The sequence below is a fragment of the Dermacentor silvarum genome, chromosome 3 (genome assembly GCF_013339745.2).
Source record: "Dermacentor silvarum isolate Dsil-2018 chromosome 3, BIME_Dsil_1.4, whole genome shotgun sequence".
NCBI classification, from domain to species: Eukaryota; Metazoa; Arthropoda; class Arachnida; order Ixodida; family Ixodidae; genus Dermacentor; species Dermacentor silvarum.
The window spans coordinates 198,817,307-198,837,200 of NC_051156.1; the positions used below are offsets into that span (position 1 = coordinate 198,817,307).

The following is a 19,894-nucleotide window of genomic DNA, read 5'->3' on the forward strand; positions in this document are numbered from 1 at the left end:
TGCCTACATGGGTGGATTTTGTGAAATGTTGGGCTCGAAACAAGTTGCTGCTGCTCCAAAAACATTTTGTGACATGAGTATCCATGCGAAACAGAGAAACTGCATAAACTGCCACCGTAATGAGCTTCTTTATTTTCATATTAAACATGAAATGTTCAACAATGACAAAAACATTTCAAGGGAAGGGAAGCATCCAGGCCTGCAAACGTTTCGTGTACCTTGGGCAACATGCAACACGACACTTGTAGCATGTGATGCCTTTTGAGAGGGTATTTATAGGAGCCGATGACATGCGCTGCCAGCAGAGTTAATCCATCAAAATGACAACAACACAAGCTCAGAAACTGCATAAAAAAATCTGGGAACAAGTTTCACATGATTAACTCACAGGCTTACTTTTTTTTGTTGAACTAAAAGGAAAACGTTTCTGCTCTCGGGTCATTTATGCATGCTACTGCTTTATAACAAATAAAACAAAATTTTTGGCAGTCTTGGTTTGTGCACCACAATTAGTCTATGTCAAAAAAAAGAAGGTTTTCAACTGACAAGCACCATTAACCCGAGCGCAACTACATTGCAACATGTTGCAACACTTGAATTATGCAATCTCAGATTTGCAATACACCGGTCAACCAAACCGCACCAACTCTTCTAGTGAAGTCTTCTAGTTGTAACTGAAATATTAAACAATTGAACAGTCTTGAGTGATTCCCTCTTCTATCTTCTGCAATTTCCACCAACACAATTTGAAACAAGACTTCTTCAAGTGACATTCCTTTCTTGCAAGTTACTTGCAGTCATTCGAGCGTAAACTATAAGCCCAATTTTATTGACGCATCAGGGCTAACATACTAAGAAACAACAAGAAAGCCAACTGCAAATAAGGAAAAATACAGTGGTTGCCGAGATATCACACGCATTGGGAGCACATGCCATTTTAATCCACTGCCCTAGGGTATAGCTTGGCAGTTGCTTGCAAAACGCTTAGAGTCTATCTGCCATGACAGTATTTAACCATCTGACTAGCAGCTTGTTGCGTGCCTAAGCACAAGTGCTCAATCTGAAAGAGAGATTTGACAGCTAGAGGTGCCCTGGGGACACAGCAGAATAAGTTCACTAGACCTGGCTTCCAAACTGCAAGTGATGCGAGTAAAACAAAGCATTTGTCAACCCTCTGTCACCGACGTTTGCCATGCTTCCCATCTTCACGCGAGTGCTCACATGACATTTTCGAAAAACAATGTTGTTTAAACAAGAATGAAAACCTCTCAGCAAGCTGTTGCTTCCATTTTGCTGCTCGTTGAGCAGCAATGGCAATGTTCCGGACTATGCTTCAGGGAAGCAAGTCCTTACACCCTCATCGAGACACAAAAACCCATCCACAGTGTCTAACCCCCAAAGAAATCCACAGCACGGCCACATCTGCCCTCAAATCATGGTGCCTCGTTGGACACAGAAATTCGCAGTGCGTTCATACGTTCCGGTGCTGACCGGCTCTGCCTCAGCTTCTCCAGCTTGGACCGCAGATCTGTGCCGGCCATTCGAACAGTTGACAGGGGTCGACGCGCGTCTTCATCGTCGCCTTCGTCATCCTCATCATCTCTCCGGGTGTGGCCACCCCTTCTCGACCCGTGACCCGACCTGTCCTCGAACCCAAAATCATCGCCGTAGCCGCTGGCACCATAGCTGTCGTCGGTGGGGTCGTAGTCATCCCGCAAGCTTGGGTCGTCCAGGTCAACATAGCGCGACCGTCTGGGAACCGGAAATCTATCTTGTTCGTCGTCCCCATACTCGTCAACGTCTTCGTGGTCCTGCCTAGAAAACAAGTTGGCCCGCCCACCAGACAGGCGGTCCCAGACGCTGCTGCCGCTGACGCTGGTGCTGAGGGAGCGGCTAAAGGTCTCTTCGTCCGAGGTCGGTGAGTTGCCTGGCGTAGACCATGGCGTGGGAGGTGTTGGTGTACCCAAGGCCCCGGGCCTGTTCAAGCAGGAATAGAAAAATAATGATGCCATTACTAATTTTTTGTATCCCTAAGACATTTACATCGCAGCCACAGAGGCACTTCGCAGCACTTGGTCTGTGAGAAAGTTGCAAAGAGTCCCTTAGGTGCGGAATGGTTGCAAACTAAGCTCGTTATTGTTACATGCATACTTGAGGACAGTGCAAGAAAAAAAAAAAAAAAAAGAAAGAAACACTTCCAACGCACATTTTGAAATGTGAAGCAGGAAGTGCTGTATATTTGTCCATTTCAATTCTGCATCCCAGGCATAAGGGAAACTGGTGTACGCGCACATGCTCCGCATGTATCCTGCACGTGTATGTGCACACAATGACTCTGCAACTACTGTGCGAGTTTCCTGAAACAAGTGATACCCAGTCTGCCCACTCCATCACAAGGCACAATGTTGTCACATGCATTGTGCCTCTCAACTAAAAGCGATTTTTCCAACTTTACTTCACTGAAATTTGCTGCACGACTAGCTTGCCAGGCATTAATAAGTGGGTTATCTGTTATGCAAGACACAGTGCTGACTGCACTGCACACGTGGCTCTTTTTATAAGCCCATAGCAGCGAGATTTAATGAAAGCAACCTATAAAGGACACAAAAAAGTGGTAAAGGAATAAAACCTGCACTTAGTAAACCACCAAATACAACCGAACACGGATATAACGTCACATATAACGAAGTACATCTAAAATTTATTTCCACAAGCTTCATTTCAATGAGTCTTCTCTATAATGCAATTGAAAAATGCAAGACAGTGACAATATCGATCACAGCAAAGCAAATATTTGTTTGCTGATATCTCAAAGTATGTATAGTGTAGGCTTGTGCGAATAATTAATATTTTTCAATATTTGATTGAATATAGTAGAACCCCACTGATACGTTTTTCACGGCAACGTAAAAAAAAAAAAAAAAAACGTAAGAGCTGGGAAACAGGCAAAATTTAGAAATGGGAGTAGTGTTGAACTGCACAAAATATTATTTTCATTATTACGTGTGAAAAAAAGTCGTAGTTTCGCCCGACAGCCGAAGTATCGATTGCGATAGCACATTATAGTAGACAGCTATACAAAGTAACAATAGTAGTTTTATCATACGTATAAACTTGTAAACATTCGCTTATTAACTATATTAACGAGCATGGTGTCAGCGCCCACAGGCAAAGATCACACTCGATGAGCGAGGACACGGGCTGTCAAACACTGGGGTGAGGAATTTAAGCGCCGCTGCAGAAGCGAGCGAAGTGACCTTTGTGCTGTTGTCTATCGCGTCAACGCAAACTGAGCGCCGAGAACACACAGCACGCACAAAGCTACGAGCCGCTGACGCACCTACACTGCGTAGACTCTGCCCCCATCGCAGATCACTTTCAAGATACGGCCCGTGCGACCGCGCGCCGCCGCGCAGTACGCAGTTAATGCCTCCTTGCTCCCTCACCGGTGCCTCGAGTGCAACGGAAGAAGGTGCGCTTCCTCCCTGCTTTTCTTTCGCGTGCGAGACGCGGTCGTCGGCTCCCCTCACACGCTTTCACTCGCACATACAGCGTAAGGCGCGCGGCGACGGCGTTATCGCCCTTGGACTTTATGCGGAACATCTATGAGCCAAAACCAATTTTAGGGCCGCAACGCGTCATAGACACCATCTTTAGATAGAAAATACGGATCTCAAAGGCCATACTTTTGCTGGCGGAAACCGTCATAAGTGTCGCCCCCGGCACTTTTGGGTGGCCAATGCCATCGTCAAGCAACCAAGCCAAGCGACATGAAAAGTCAAAATAGCTGCTGGGGCCGGCGTGGGGTGGCAGTTTGCAACGTATGATGCAGGAACGGTCCCACAGTTGCAATGTAACAGGGGGGTTTCCAATGCATTGGGTTCTATGAGAGCTGTGCCGGGGCCGGCCAAAAACGACGTAACAGCCGGGAAAATGCAGCACCCGGGAACGTAACAGTGGGGTTCTACTGTATTATGCTATTCCTTATTTGAAGTGCTGTGTGTTTCGGTGTATAAGTCGCACCTTTTACTTGCGACTTTTGAAAAACAAATTGGTATATTAGACAAGACACTCGTGTATAAAGCATACTTATTCTAACTCGGTTGACATGGTGAAACGTAATTATACATGCTTACACATACATCGAAAAATGTCATACTCACTCCATTTCAGGAAAAACATGAAAATTTAGTTTACGGAAGTAAAACTAAATTTTCATGACCTGCAATTTCTAGAAGAATAAAACTTGAACTAATGCTTCCCTCATGCACAGGGAACTGACATTTATTGCACGCCACTTGAAGGCTTCATTCTCCTCTGATGCACTGTCAAAAGTCCAGTGACTTCGGCCAGCAGCATCGTGGGTTATCGTTGCCGGTATCTGAATAACTTTTATGTGAAATTGTAAGCATCTTGAAGCTGGCATTGCCAGTGAGCTTGAGACGAAATCTATAAACAACGATCACATCACGCCTGAACACATGCACATGTGCACACAAAAGTGAAATGGCCACAGGAAGCAAGAAGAACTGGGACTACTGCTGGACATCTCGCATGAGTGAATTATAGTGATCATAACAAAGTAATGTTTTTTAAAAAGAAATAAACGGGCAGATGCCGGGCACCATAATGTAAGAATGAAAAATTGTTTTTTTTTTCTTATTGCATAAGTTTCGCTGGTCTAAAATCCTCTTCAAGAACAACTAAACTATAACAGCAAACTAGTACCTCCAATCATAGAATTTTGAAATTTCTAGCACGCTGAACCACAACACTGAGCAGAAGTCTGTAAACAAGTTCTCTGTACAGCTGGCATTATCAAAAACATTCAAATTGCTTATTTGCATAAAAATATCTGAATAACAGCACTTTGAAAAGAAGGGGGAAAAAAATTGAACTGATTCCAGAAGTGAAACTCTTCATCCTTGCAAAGGGCCTTGTTTTGTTGCTTTTTATTTGTCAACTCTGGCTGTTGTATCAGTTTTATGCATATCACACAATCATTCGAACTACATCCTTTAAAATTATTTGACACCATTAGTATTTGCTTTGACTTCACTTCGAACCAAGAAATTGGTAGTATACTCACACAAGCCTAATAATTTGGTAGAAAAATGTCAAATACTCTGCAAGAGCAACTTGAAACCGCACATTCCAGATGTACAGGCTTGCTTTTTTTGCCAGTGGCTTCGTTTGGCTGGCCCGCAGCCGACAAGCCACGGGGAAGTTAGATACGCGAGAACGCCTGCAGACGGAACTTCGCATGTCATTTATAGCTCACCTTTTTCCACGCCGCTGCTTCTCTTCCTCTTCATCGGCGTACATCCTCATGCGCATCCGCTTCACTGCACGCTGCCTGGCTCCCAACAGGGACCGATCTCTGTCACTGTCATCTGGAATGCGTCACAACTTATTGCATACAACGAAGCCGTGGCCAAAACAGTTCACAATGGCAATATAAATTCTTCACAGCCCAATTTAACCTGTGCAGCTGTCACAACGCACAATTCCTGTATGTCTGCAAAAAATGTACTAACTAAAACTAGCAAAGGACAAGAAAAGATCAAGAAGTGAAAGTTGTTTGCGGTGGTGGAGTGCAGCTGCTCCGTTTTCTACACGCTGAGAACTTACTGAAAGCCACTTAACTGATCCTTTGGTATGTGGTAAACCGATTGTGACTCGGCACAAAACAATGGCGCCATAGATGGTAGCACCTGATGTTCACAAATGCTTGCACAAGAATTGCCTATAGATACTGTAAGTGCTTTACAATGAGTATTGAACAAACATTTAGCTAACCTCCATGCAGGTACATGAATGAATTACATACATTGCGTAGGTTGATAGATTTAAAATAGATTATGAGGTTTAAAGTCCAGGAAATGCACAGGAGGTTATGAGGACTGCTGTAATGGAAGACTGTATTACTTTTGACCACCTCGGGTTCTTGCCCAACCACAGTACATGGGCACTTTTGCATTCTCTCCCCATGTTAATGCAGGTGCCATGGTCGGGAATTGAACCCCCCACCTTGTGCTCAGCAGCTTAATGCCATAGCCACTGATCCACTGCAGTGGGTGGTTGCTAGATTTGTGGCATGCCTAAGGATGAATGTATGGAAACATAGAGAGCCACAGGAATTATCGGTGTTAAAGAATAAGAAGAAAAAAAAGAACCTTATATTTGTGCTTAAAACCTTATAAAGTGCTTAAAAAATTTTGACAACTTCACACCGTGGGGACACTTGACTATCTGGCGTCTCCTGAACCCCTTCGATTCCTTAGCATATATCATTCCCCGAGTGTAGTTTGGCTAGCTAGCAATCTTTTGTAGAAGGTGCAATAAATGCCCTTTTATTTCTGCACTACCGTGTGTTGCCATTCCTTTGTTGCCAAGAGCACGTGACACCCCACAATGCAGTACCTGAAGCCACTATGGAGGTTGTAAGGAAGCTAGATTTGTGACATGGCGTATGGATGGATGTACAGACACATCAAGACAGAAAAAGGACCCACAAAGCTAGCGCCGTGAAAAAAAAGAAACAAAAAGAGCGCACCTCCAGTGTCCATGGACCTGGCGCTGCCCAGTGCAAAAGAAGCACTCTTCGCCTCCCGCATTCTGCGCTTCCTGGAGTTGCTGATGAGGCCAGTCATTCCTGGGACAGGCCAAGTAAACAAAAGAACCAAAGAATCACAGTTGGCACCGTCTGCAGTGGCAACCCGAGGCAACAGAGTCAACAACATGCACCATACGCACCTCCATAATTAGGGTTTCCATATTTCTTGTAGAAGTCACTGTGCTTCTCTGCTCCAGGCATCTTCTTGTCATCTGTTTGCAAAAAGGTTACGCACAAAATTCAAATAAAAAGCAGCCATACATAGAACAGATTACCAAAATGATATTGCTCCCGGGCACTAGATGGTGCCACTGCCTCACCAAGCATAAGAGAGTAGTTTCTGGTCCCACTGGAGGCACTGCTCAAGTCATGACATCTTAAGAAACCTGGCCAATAGCTGCCATGCTTACTACAGTCCGATCCCTGATATATCAAACTCGGATACATAGAATTATTGTATGTACTGAGCAGTAGTAAAATTACCTTAAAATCCCATGCAAAAGTAAAGCGATGTACTAGGCGTACGTCGAACTCCCGTTCACTGTCACATTCGATATATCAAACGCTGCACCACACCCCTGCAAGGGCACTTCACCTAACGGAGACACGATCACTCCTCGCGTCACTAGAAATATTTAATGCCGACAAATTTGAAACAACACTACTTTGGCAGATGCTGTCTAACAGAGATTCAACCTGAAGGGCAGGCAGTACATGCCATGTAGAAAAAATAAGCAGGGTGCTTCTAGTTTTGCTTGCTGTGCGTATACTAATGGTTTGTGCAAACTGCAGCTGTTCGTTATCGGCAACAGCAGGTTGCCACTGCTTTAAGAATGCGAAAGGCCTCCTGGTGTTATATATATGTTCCACAAAAAAGCAGTGGATGGCACTCAATCTTTTCACTGACAAGTGCCAGGCATGGGATACCGAACTGAAGATACTGCGCTGCCGGGTTCGTCTTCTTGTAGACAGAAGCTTTCTGTGAACGGCACTTTAGGATTCCGTGAGCAGCCAAAATGAATCCTACCCCAACCTCCACTTGGACGGATCATTACATTACAGTTTGAATTTAACAAAACCACTGTACGCCACATCCACACTTCGCGGAAAGACATTTGTGACAGCGGCATGCATCGCTGTGCCATTTGCAGGTCCGCGCTGAACATGTTTCATTCATGCTTGCACGGTTATATGCGAGTGAAAATGGACTCGGATGTTCTGCAAGCCGAAAGCCACTTTTGAAACTAGCAGCGTGTGTGTAGCGTCAGCAGTCACCAGCACAGGGGCCGGAGGGGAAGGGCTGAGAACGAAGGGACGCAGCTGGCCGCGAGGTGTGGGAGTGCTGAGCGGCACGCAAGAGAGAGGAGTGGACAGCTGGTTCCAACCAGACGTTGTTCCAAACCCGACACAATAGTCCGCCTGGATCGTTGTCCACGTACGACAATCGGCTGTTTAAACAAAGTATTGTAATGGACACGCTGCTGGGCATGTTCATGCACAATTCACAGTACAAGTGCGCTGCTGGTGGCATGGCACATATCCATACATACCAGTTTGCTTCTGTGGTGCGTCCATTTCTACCTTATGTCGAATAAATACGCCCAACAAGCACTTTGAAGTACGAGGGGTGCACCACTGTGTTGCATCCAGGCGACACGGGCATTTAGGGTTAATGTTGCGAAGACCGTTCCACAGTGGAAGCAACTTGCAACGTTTGTGAGCAAGAAATAAGTCAACTTTAGTGCTAAGGCTGTGCATTCGACACAGCCTTGGAGAAACTAATCGGGAAGTTCCCCCTCGAAACTGTCCGAGATATGCGGAGATCTCAGATAAGCGTCAGTTAGGCTATTTTATATCTCGAATTAGATATATCGAACTATTTTGTGATCCCCTTCGAATTCGATATATCCAGGATCGACTGCAAAAAAACATACACCTGGGGTTTTACGTGTCAATCCACAATATGATTAAGAGGCACGCTGTAGTGAGGGGCTTCCGAATTCCTTTTGAACACCTGGGCCGTGATTTTGTAGCGATGCCTTATGACTTATTCTATAGTAGTCTTACCATCCACCGCTCACGGCCAGCTGATCCCGTTGATAATGCGAGCGGACCGTCGCTCTGACCACTGACAAAGTGCAATAAGAGCGAAAAGGCATTATTACCGGAGAGGCATCGCTACAAAATACCGGCCTTGGGGTTTTAACGTGCACCCAAAGCATGGTATACGGGCATTTCTGCATTTCGCCCCCATCGAAATCCGGCTGCCGGGGCCGGGATTTGGTCCCGCAACCTCACCACCGCCACACAACTAGTGGTGGTGGTGGATTCGATTATTGCCATTTTAGACCTGTGGTTATGGCAAAAAGTCCGGAAAATCGGACGGCGAGGGCTTGTGTGTCCGAAATTTCAGACGTTCTGATACATTGACTCTGGGGGTACGTGGCGGAGCTGCGAAGGCTGTCCGAATTATTGTGCATGTTCAAAAATCAAGCGTCCGGAAAATCGGTCGTTGACTGTAATATGTAAACAGATGATGCGGGCACCTGGTGGTTAGCGGATATGATGCAAATTCCAGACCGCAATTTTCGAAATGTTTCCGAGCACCGCGAGGACTGCCTGACCTCGAGGTCACGTCCAGGTGTCGTGCTGGTTCTGAATGCTTTCAGTTCTGCATCATTTCCTGCGAGCGATACTAATGGCAACATTTTTTTCTTCTTCCAGTTTCCATATCAGAAACGTCTATTTTTGTGGAGCTTTTCGTGATGGATCCACTCGTATTTCAAACGTAACATTTTGCACAGAGGCTGCAATATGTGAAGCAAGGCTTGTTACTCAGTAAAACATTTCACTGCATTTGGGCTTTAAAGGGAGGCGACTCTGAACTACAAAACACAGGAGGCAGAAGGAGATGACAGCACTTACACTTATTTGAAAAGCGCAGGAGCAGCATTTTGGCCTTAGGATGCGGCCTGACAGCTCGGCGCCACTCTCCAGGAGGCACTGGAATCCCAACTTCAGAGACGTCCAGCTCCTCACGCCCCGCCACAGTGTCCTTGGCGGCAGGTGGCTCGGATGGGCCCGCATCATCGCCAAATTCGTCGTCCGACATCACCACAACTTCTTCGCTTCCATCTCCCGCTCCAGCTGCGTTTTAAATGCCCAAATGGGTAAGTCTCAGTTCACCGGACCAAGCTGATTGCTACTCCATTTTTGTTGCGATTACATAACCCATGCGAATAAAGTTAGTAAAACATGGCTCATGGTTAAAAAGCATTGTGCAGGTCTTTAAATGCACCAATGCCGGGTTTAAGCCTTGAGGGTCAGAGACGTCGATATACGGCGCTGCGAACAAGTCCCATATAGGTAATGCCATATATTTACGACGCCGTCTATATGTTTGAAAAACGCAGTGATTTTTCAACTCTCTGTTACCCAGCAAGTGCTGCTACCCTGCGTGGATACAGGAAATGTTTTTTTTCCACTCCGTAGACTCTAGGTTTTTATTCCACGGCTCCTTTTCGCCGGTGAATCAACGACCACTCGTGCAGCCAATTACTTCGATGAGGACTACTGCCGAAGTGCTGAATCAGAATATATCTATTCCAGTGTATCTACTTTTTATTCTTAGTTTAAGTATTTATGCAAGCCCATCTGTATTCATGAATAAACAATGCATGTTTACCTACAGGAAATATTTTTGTCCCTTTATGGTCACTCTAAAAAATTACAAAAAATTACAGTAATTTTTTTTAAATAGATGAATCTGGAGATTTTAAATCTACACTAAACAAAATCGACCCTGGGGGTCGCATCTGGCAAAAAAGAAAAAAAAAGGACCCTCAAGTGGTTAAGCAAGTTTGCTGTTATAAAGCATACCTGCCAACCTTAGAATATAAAAAAAATACCGTATTTACTCTCATAATGAACGCACTTTTTTTTTCGCAAAAAATATGCACAATGTTGTGGGGTGCGTACATTATGTGGGGTAAAATTTTGGGTGATTTTTCTTCCGCGGCCACCTCTAAAAAAGCCCAGTTTCAGCCGAAAGGCGAACCATCGATTGCAATAGCAAATGCATAGGCAGCTATAAGAAGTGAGGACAGTAGTGCTATCAGCCGTATAAACTTGCGAACATTCAATAACTATGTAGATTAACAAGCATGGTGTCAGCGCGCACAGGCAAATATGAATGCATCACACTTGATGACCGCGGGCACTTGCTGTCAAGACACTGGTGTGAGCAAGCGCAGGAGCAACAGCGAGCAAAATGACCTCCGTGCCGTGTAACACTTCAACGCAAACTGAGCGGCGAGAACGGAGCACGTACGAAGGTATAAGCCGCCATCACACCTAGAATCAGCCCCCGACGCAGATTGCTTTCAATGTAGGGCCATGCGCCCAACGGAATACGACGCATTTCATCCCCGCTTTGCTCCCTAGAACGCGGGAGATAGAGCTACGCTCATCGGCGCCGACGGCAAAAATGCGCGTGGAATGTCCATATGATTGCTATCACAATAAAAATAGGAGACACACGGTACGATTTGGCGTCCGATACAATCGCACCCGCCGGACGCCATATCGGACACCGAATCCTACCGTGTCTCTCCTACTTCATGGCAGCAAGTTCAGGGTGCGTTTATTACGTGGGAGAAAAAAAAAATCCGAATTTTGACGACCACAGTTGGGGGTGCGTTCAATATGCGAGTAAATACGGTACTACTACAGTCAAAGTCAAACGATACTGACATGTCATCAAATATACTAAGAACTTTTATTGCTTAGCATGTTGATTGTTTGTAACACTGACTTTGTTCGGTAGGGACACGGCTAACAAGCACTCTGCTTACACAGTTTCAGCAGGAATGATCTGCACTGCAAATAAAAGTGTTTATGAAGGCTATTTATGAAATATGCTCGTAACTGCGACCAAAATTTAGGCTTAGGATGAACTCAGCTATGCAGAATTCTCGCATATAACAAACATGGGAACGTTTGTTTGGTTCTCCAGAGCCTCAATGCAAAAAAAAAAAGAAATCTGCTTAATACGAACATTTGGAGTGACCGCCACAGCTACCGATCCTGGAGGCTAGGGTGCCTCAATGTGCACGCCTCCGAGCGCGGCAGGTCGAGGCACCCTACTAGAGGCCCGCGGCGCACATCGCCCGTAGACAGATGAAAACAAGAGGCGGAGAAAAAAAAAAAAAAAAAGGGCGGAGGAACTCTCCTGGCCAATTCCTTCTTTGCGGGAGCATGTGACCTCGCGTCACATGCCATTAACGTGGCTTCTTCCTCGGTGGCGCAGCTGACGGTGATGCCGCTACAGTACCATTAAATAAAGGAAAAGGTGCGATGACACACCGACCATGCGCCCATAAAATGATGGCAATGCATGACACCTACTCTCGGCTGACTGCTGGCGGATGATGCTTCCGGTGGCTGTTGTCTGCTCGGTCCGATTCAACGGAGACACGCAAATCGGAGGGGGCTTTGCTTCCAGAGTGGGCGAATCGTGTTCTTCCCGGACCTTGGGTTTGACCAGAAGTGGCCGGCTCAACTCCTCCAGAGCACGAGCAGCATCCTGGTTCCGCTGCCACACCACATTACCTGAACCAAAGTGACAGTGTACGATGTGACAACAGTAAGAGAGACATAGCTAACTTGATGTGCTAGTACTACCACGTAGTGTCGTTGAGCGTAATTACGGGTCGGAAGAGACGAAGCGGCATCTGTCCTGTCCCACTTCGTCTCTTCCCGCCCGTAATTACGCTGAACAGGCACTACACGATGCACCAACTGGCTAAACAGTCTACGCTTCTAGTACTATCACATTTACCGTATGTAACAAACTAGAACTATCTATTTATCGAAAGACCAAAACATTTATTCATTTATTTATTGATACTGTCAGCTCTATGTTGTGCTATTACAGGGGTGAATGCATACCAGTTACTAAAATACACTCAATATACATGCAGGAGAGAAAAAAATTAATAATAGTAAAGAAGACATAACTAACACACAAAAGCTACAAGGAATAGTCAAAGTGGAGTCTGAGAATATCAAAGTGTTGATAATACAAAAGAAATAATCTGTGGTGGGTACGCTAACCAGTGCATTTACATCTTTCATTCTGCGATAACTCTAGGAAAAAAACAATTCATAAAGCAGTAATTTTGTACTATCGGGGAACGAACATACTATGACGGTATGTTTATTTGACTATGACATGTTTACTACGAAAATTGATTAGTCTTAATTATAATTGAACAATTTTCTTTACAGGTCTGAACTTGCGAGGAAATAAGGGAGAACAAGGAGATGGGATGACTCATTCCAGTGGCAGCACTTGAAAGCTCACATTACCGTCGCACCAATACGTAGCAGGAAGCCTTGTCTGTAAGCACAGGCTACAGGAGCAATGCCGTTTCGAAACAGCTACTTTTGGCTGTTATATGCCAAGATGAGCTGTGCCCAACAATAATGTTCCAGACATACTTTTGTTCGCACTAAAAGCTCAGAAGATGTTGCCACCGGCAATGGAGCTTACAGCTATAGCTGCAACGATAAAAACACATGATAACAAATTTTGATTACAGAGCAGACTTATAACGCAAAAGCCCTGGAGACTCATATTTCTTAACGCAAAAGCCTGGTGACTCTTCTTTCTTCAAGATACGCAAGTCAGAACAGTCTTTTCTTTTATGATAAATAATGTATGTTACAACATACGCATACATCATGTAGATAGCAAAACCACTCAAGCAGGTTTGAAAAACAGCCACGAGCATCAAATACCTTTTGCATTTAGACCTACACTGGGTGTTGTATACCCTCCTAAGACCCCTTGTACAATACATTGCACATTGCCCCCTTCTACATTTTTTATAAATTCACTCGGAATTGACTAGGCAAAATATTCATTCTGGGTATAAAGTGTGGTGCATGTGCAACTGTAAAGAAGTGGTTTACTCATATTCTTGTCATCCGCTTTCAAGGAATTTGTCGCTCAATTGATCTAGACCTCTGTGTCGTCCAAAACGGCCGAAAGCAACCTAGAGACGTGTTTCGAAATCACTGAGATAGCATGAAAATACTGGACATGCCAGCAATGTACTATATGTAGTTCCATATTCCTCTCTGTGTTTAAGCAATGAAATGCAGTTTTTACCATAGCGAACATGAGGAGATGTTGACGTACATGGAGACGCAGTTTTTGGCATCTAACCGTGATACACAAATTTTAAAAATTGTTTTCAAGTTCATAACGTAACAGTAGACAATAAAAAACCACCCTGAGGAGCGATTATATCACACAGTTGTGCTCGGGTCTCAGGAGGATATCGAATCTTCTACTGGATGCTGGCATACAAATGTGAGTACTACAAGGGCCGTATTCTGAAATGTTCCATTTGGGCGATATTTCTTTTTTCGCTTTCAGGCGCACGCTGATTGCCTGGTTGAGCAAAACCGGAAAAGAAGTAGTAGTTCCACCTAGTAGTTCCAGTGTACGCCATTGATGTCACGGTGTCAGTGGGTGCTCCCGACATGTATTGAATAAACGAACACGCCTGTGTCGTACTGCGGCCGATACATTCGAAAACAACACACCCGAGCCGCTCTGCACTCGCACGGTGCGACCTCTCGTGTGTTTTGCGAAGCATTCGAGTGCGCGTGTTGGTAGTGCATGCTGACGTCATGGGTAAGCAGCCGGTTGACTTATTGAATGCGACTTTCGCCTTTCGCTGAAGTGGAACGTTTCAGAATACGGCCCCAATAGTGCTTAGCAGCTGCTGCCACTGTTCATTGTAGACAATCTTTTGAAATAACGCAGTTCAAAATAACTATTATTAATTTATTGACCAGTTTAAGCCATATTCATACCAACAACATGATTGAAGTAGTAACTGAGATACAGTGGTTGCAGTTCCATGGAGATCTGGGACCACGGCATAAAGGCCAGTGGGACTCACACGCATAGTCATTGATCCAGTCAACAGATGTAGGGCCGCAGTCTTTGAAGTACTCCATCACATCTTCGGTGGTCATGTCTGTCACGCCCCTGACGTGCACAGCATTCAGTCTGGTTCCTATAGTAATGACAAAAATTAAAAAATAAATGAAAAAAGTTAAGTAAACTCACTGCAGGAAATTGCAGAACAACTTTTGGGTTCAAAACTTACTTAACCAATAATTTCACCTTTTAGTTAAGTTATGGTGCCTGATGGCTAAAGAAAACAAGCGGTAAGTATAAATATATTTTTTTGTGAGCCTCATAGTAAAAAGCCATTTCAAAGTAGGACACATGTTACAGGCAGTAGCTGTTAGGTGCATTGGTTGCAGATGTCTGCTATTGTTTTTGCAGTAGAAGGTGCAAGTCACCCTCAATCAATGGTTACTGCACGTGGTCAATAATAGTGCCAGAAATTATTTGATAAAGAGTGTGGTGATATGAGCAAGAGGTGTAATATCAGTGTCATGCAAATGCATCTTAATGATGCTTAATGTTCTTGGCCTCTGTAATAAACAAGCGGGAGCTGTATCAGTGCTACAAGACAAGCCTTATGGTGATTTTGTGCTTCCTTCAATCTGACACAAAGAACTTGTGGCACCCTGGTCTACAGTCAACAGTTCATCTACAAAAGCAACTAGCTCAGAGATAAACCTAAAGTAATAATATGCCTGTTTGTGTCACCAAGGAATGTTTTCAATGAATTTTTTTTTACATAATACACAGTAAGTACTTTATTGCTGCATCCATGAGTTTCGCATGGAGTTAGGTAGGGTTTGTTCAAGCATTAAGGCAACACTGAGGCTGTTGGCTGTGGGGCTTTTCTCATGGCATAGACCTAGTATGGAAACCACAGTCTCATATAATGTGAGAAGATAAATGAATTTTACAGTGTAAATAAGTTTTCACTTAAGGTTTACTTGAATATGTTCCTCCTGATAGGCTGGTGTAAGCATGCCGAAGATAAAAGACATGCCAATGTTACTGATTAGTAGGCTTTTGAGGTTTTCAAGTTCTATGCTGCACTGTTGACTGAACAGACTATTGCACTGATGGTCGGTGATGCACCCACATGGCAGTGCTCATTTGGCTGTCAAGTCAATAGACTACAGGTTCGAGGTACTTCAATATGATAATGTGACAATGTTATATGAACAGTCCCCCCAGTAGGGTCAACACCAAAACTTTTGGTGCAGATCAAATTTTAGCCTTTTGGAGCCGTTTACCACACCACCGCTTGCTCAGACCATCCAACATAAAAAAAAAGAAAAAAGCTGATGCAAGAACCTGGAAGCGTAGCTAGTGCAAGGTACTGTTTCTCGTTCAATGAATGTGGTCTCGCCACCTATTTCCAGTTGTTTTCTAAAAGTTATTTACCGATGTATTCAATGCGGAAAACAGGAACTGATCACAAATTCACCCATTCCTTTCCACTTCAGTAGGGTGGACAGGCACAGTTATTGCCGACATTTTAATAAATGCACGGTATAATCAGTAAACTACACTCAACTTCCTTATTACACGAACATCGCAGTTTTGTGCCAGTAATTATGTTGAGCATTATCAACCTAATGGGTCACTTTCAGCTTATGTTGAAATATATGTGTACGCAGAATGGACAAGAAATGATAAAGTAATAATTGATGAGGCTCACTGTGACAAAGCCACAATTTGGCTACGAGGGTAGCCATTGTGGAGGGCTCCACAATTCTTGACGACCTGGGCATCTATAATATACACTTTCATTTCAATGCATAAGCATTTTCGCACCTCGTTCCCACTAAAGCCCCCTCCACCCGCACGACACTGCCGCTTTTGCAAGGTAGTGAACTTTTGATGTGCGCAGCTGTTCCCTGATTTGTCACACACACCAGTTCCACTTCTGCACTTCCTGTTAACGATGTTCCCACTTCTGGCATTTTCGCTTTCACGGCTGCAACACGGTCACAACTCTACGCAACAGTAGGGTGGGGTAAACCCCCTAGATACACGTTGAGGCTGTGGCACGTGGATGGAGGGGCTTTATGGTGGGGTGGCTAGCAGCAGGACTTGACAAATTCGGCCTTGTTGGTATGTCATTGTAACGGGTATAAAGCGCTTGAAATGATTGGGGAAGGTCGTGTTACCGTTCTCCCTCTTCATCCCAATCTTTTCAAGTGCTTTATACCAGTCACAATAGCAGCAGCAGTGGGATGGCAGAGATGTCGCCTCCACTCGGAACCAGAAGCTGATAAGATGTCGGTTCTGCTTGACGCAGGAAGATGAGAGAATGAGCTAGAGAGGAGTGCGGAGAAGGTGGGTAGGTCGGCAGTATTTAACCTGGTCGGCGGAAACGTGTATGGATGGGTTCTAGTCCCCACTGGAAAGCAGCAGCGGTAGCTGGGAATCAAACCAGCGACTCCGTGCTCAGCAGTGGAATCCATGACAGGTGGATGAGAATATTCCACCATGGATATCTTTGCTGAAATTGCAGATAAAGTTGAAGCACAACATAACAAATTAACGGATATAAAGAAAATAATCTAATATGTTTATCGCAAGTACCACCATATAGCAAATATACACTTATAATGAAGCCATTTGTATGTCAGATGTAACTTTGTTATAATGAGGTTTGACTGATCGATCGAGTATCATGCCAAAGCAGCAAAGGGGCTATGAAAGGCGCTGAAGCAAAGAGCTACCCAAAGTTACCTAATGTTCGGCCAAACAGCTGTACACACAATTTTTTTTTAAATTGTGACCTTATCGAAATGCAGCTGACGTGGCCAAAGATTCAACTCGCAACCACTTAACATCCACTGAGTCACTGCGGCACATATGAATATGAGTTCGGCAAGCTAGGTTCACTTGATGGCTGAGAAAAATGTGACTCCATGTCTAAAAGTAATGTTAAAAATAAAGCCTGCAATAGAAATTGCGTCACACCTCCTGGGCGCCTGGGGTCAACACCAAGACTCCGGTAAAGCTCTGCATACTGGACCATGTAGGCTTCAGGGTCGTCCACGTCGTCTGCTGCCATTTCCTGGTAAGAAAAGGAACAGTTGCCAAGAGTGACTTCCTTAAAGCCATCAACCTCAAGGTCAAGATCTGTGAGCAATCGGGGCACTTTCATGCCCTAATGGCTCACAGATTATGCAAAGGTGATCACCAACCAGTGTCAAACGGCAATCAAGTGTATTCTCTGCTAAGCTAAAATATTTTGAGAAAGGAAAAAATATGAAGAAGAAGAAGAAGCACAATACGCATTAAAATTTGTGGACATGGATTTCGAAGGATTCGGGAAAATCCAGTGACTTGAGCAGTCCTCAATACTGTGTGCTAAATGCGAATATTAATTTGAATATTTAGCAACATAGTCATGCTATGCTCGCTCAATCAACGTACGTATGGCTGCGTGGTGCAGAGACATCTAGCAAATGCTAGATAGAAAAAATGTGGCGTGCCAGCGTTGTAGTGAAGAAATAGGCCTTCAACACACCTACATCATAACCTTTTAGGACATTGAACATGGGCCGAGTTTGCACGCAATGTTCGCGCAATGAACACTGCAAGAAGATAATATTGATCACACACATTTGGAATCAAAATGACCAACCTGTCTCGGTACAATACAATACATGTTTATTTTATGATACGTGTATACATTTGAATTGCGCCACATTAAATTGTGGCTGTTCCAATTTATGCTATCGCGTACGTTCCTAATATGTGCAGACGGAAATCACAAGTTGAGCTCGAAAGAAAAGCGAATAGTCGAACGCAAAAGACAAGCTAAACTAATTCTGCGATAGCTTTCACCGTAGCAAGTATTTATGCCGTCCCAACATTTTTTCCAGAACATAAACGCGACCTTGGTTCGGTGTTCACATATTACGTAACCAAGCTCAACCGTTGGCCAAGTAAACGCCTATAAGAAATAACGCTCACAGGAAGCATCAATGGGTGTCCGATACGCGGAAATAACTGGACGCAAAGCGAAAAGAAAGATTCAACGTAAGATAACACAGCGTACGAAGTCGTCTCGCAAGCACGGTCGAGCGACGGAGGAGCCGTGCGCCGTGCGGTGTCCTGCGCAAACCGCGAAGATTTCAGAGCGGCTGCAACGAAAGTAGCGATACAAGGGGTTCCGCTTGCGTTCAAATGTCTAAACTTACGAGGAACTGGCGATTAAAAATCAGCCAGAAGTAAATGGCAGGCACTGCCTCACCAGGGCACATATGGCACTGTACTCTCGCGCACCACGACGACCCAACAGCGTGCGCCACGGGTAGCCGAAAGCGAACCCGCGCTGTTAAACCGCGGGTCGCTTTAGGATTCCAGGGCAAAAAAAGAAAGGGATTAGTCGTTACGAATCGAAATAAGACGAGAAAAGAAAAGTTACTCACGTCTGAGCTCTTGCGAGCGCGGTCGGCGATTCGTGCGGGCACGACGATCGGCGGCGGCTCCGTGATGTCGGCGCCTCTCTCCGTCTTCGTGTTCTCGTCTAAGTCCATGCAGTCATCATTGTCAGTTTCCAGCAAGGTGTTACTGTCCACGGCAACCTTAAGGTTGGGCAGCTCGCGCTCAAGCAGGAAATCGGCCATTTTTCTTCTTTCTCTTTCGAGTGTATCGACGATCAGAGCGTGCTGCAGCTCCGGCAGCTACAAGGAGACGGAACCCCCGTGCGACGGCCGAGGAGGTGGGGGGATCACTATGCAGTGCTGGGAAGGCACACCGGGCTCGCTCTGGAGTGCAACCACAACATCGCCGTCTCCGCTCGCGAACGATAATATGAAGGCTCTCTGTGAGAGTGCTCGGTTAATCTAATTCCACCCGGTGAGGCAACGTGCGATCGAACGGGAAGCTTAGGTTCGTACTAATTCGTACCACGCGAAGACCCCGCAGATCGCACGCAAACAAACAACAGGAAGCCACCTTGATTTCTCGATGTCGCTTATGCTGAAGGAGCAAGCTACAGCACGCTGAGGAGAAGAAAGAAATAAAACAGGAAGTAATGCGTACTGACGCTTTGTATCAAGATACGGTACTTTATATCACAAGTATTAAATGCATTATTGAAAATAAATTGCCTAATATTTTGACAAAAATTTTGCGTTAAAATTTTTACCTTAGAGATTTTCGACGTTGTGTTGTTAATCTTGAAGGCTATAATAAAGCATGTGGTCGAAGTTTCAGGTTGTCCTCGCAACTCGGCGCTAGTGTAGAAACAAAATAGACAGGAGAGAGACTATTCCTTGAACCTCCTTTCACAGGTGTAATAC

General features: G+C 44.8%; 1 protein-coding gene across 1 annotated transcript; it reads right to left on the bottom strand.

Annotated features, from left to right (window-relative positions):
• Nucleotides 1-106: 106 nt before the first annotated feature.
• Nucleotides 107-19,561, bottom strand: LOC119446451 (uncharacterized). The gene is made up of 9 exons (XM_037710885.2): nucleotides 19,019-19,561; nucleotides 17,559-17,655; nucleotides 14,593-14,709; nucleotides 12,023-12,226; nucleotides 9,542-9,763; nucleotides 6,757-6,828; nucleotides 6,557-6,655; nucleotides 5,282-5,393; nucleotides 107-1,977 (listed from the first exon to the last, which is right to left on the bottom strand). Exons 1-9 carry the CDS (start codon nucleotides 19,214-19,216, stop codon nucleotides 1,434-1,436), a joined length of 1,665 nt encoding a protein of 554 aa, XP_037566813.1. The 5' UTR covers nucleotides 19,217-19,561; the 3' UTR covers nucleotides 107-1,433.
• Between the last annotated feature and the right edge of the window lie 333 nt (nucleotides 19,562-19,894).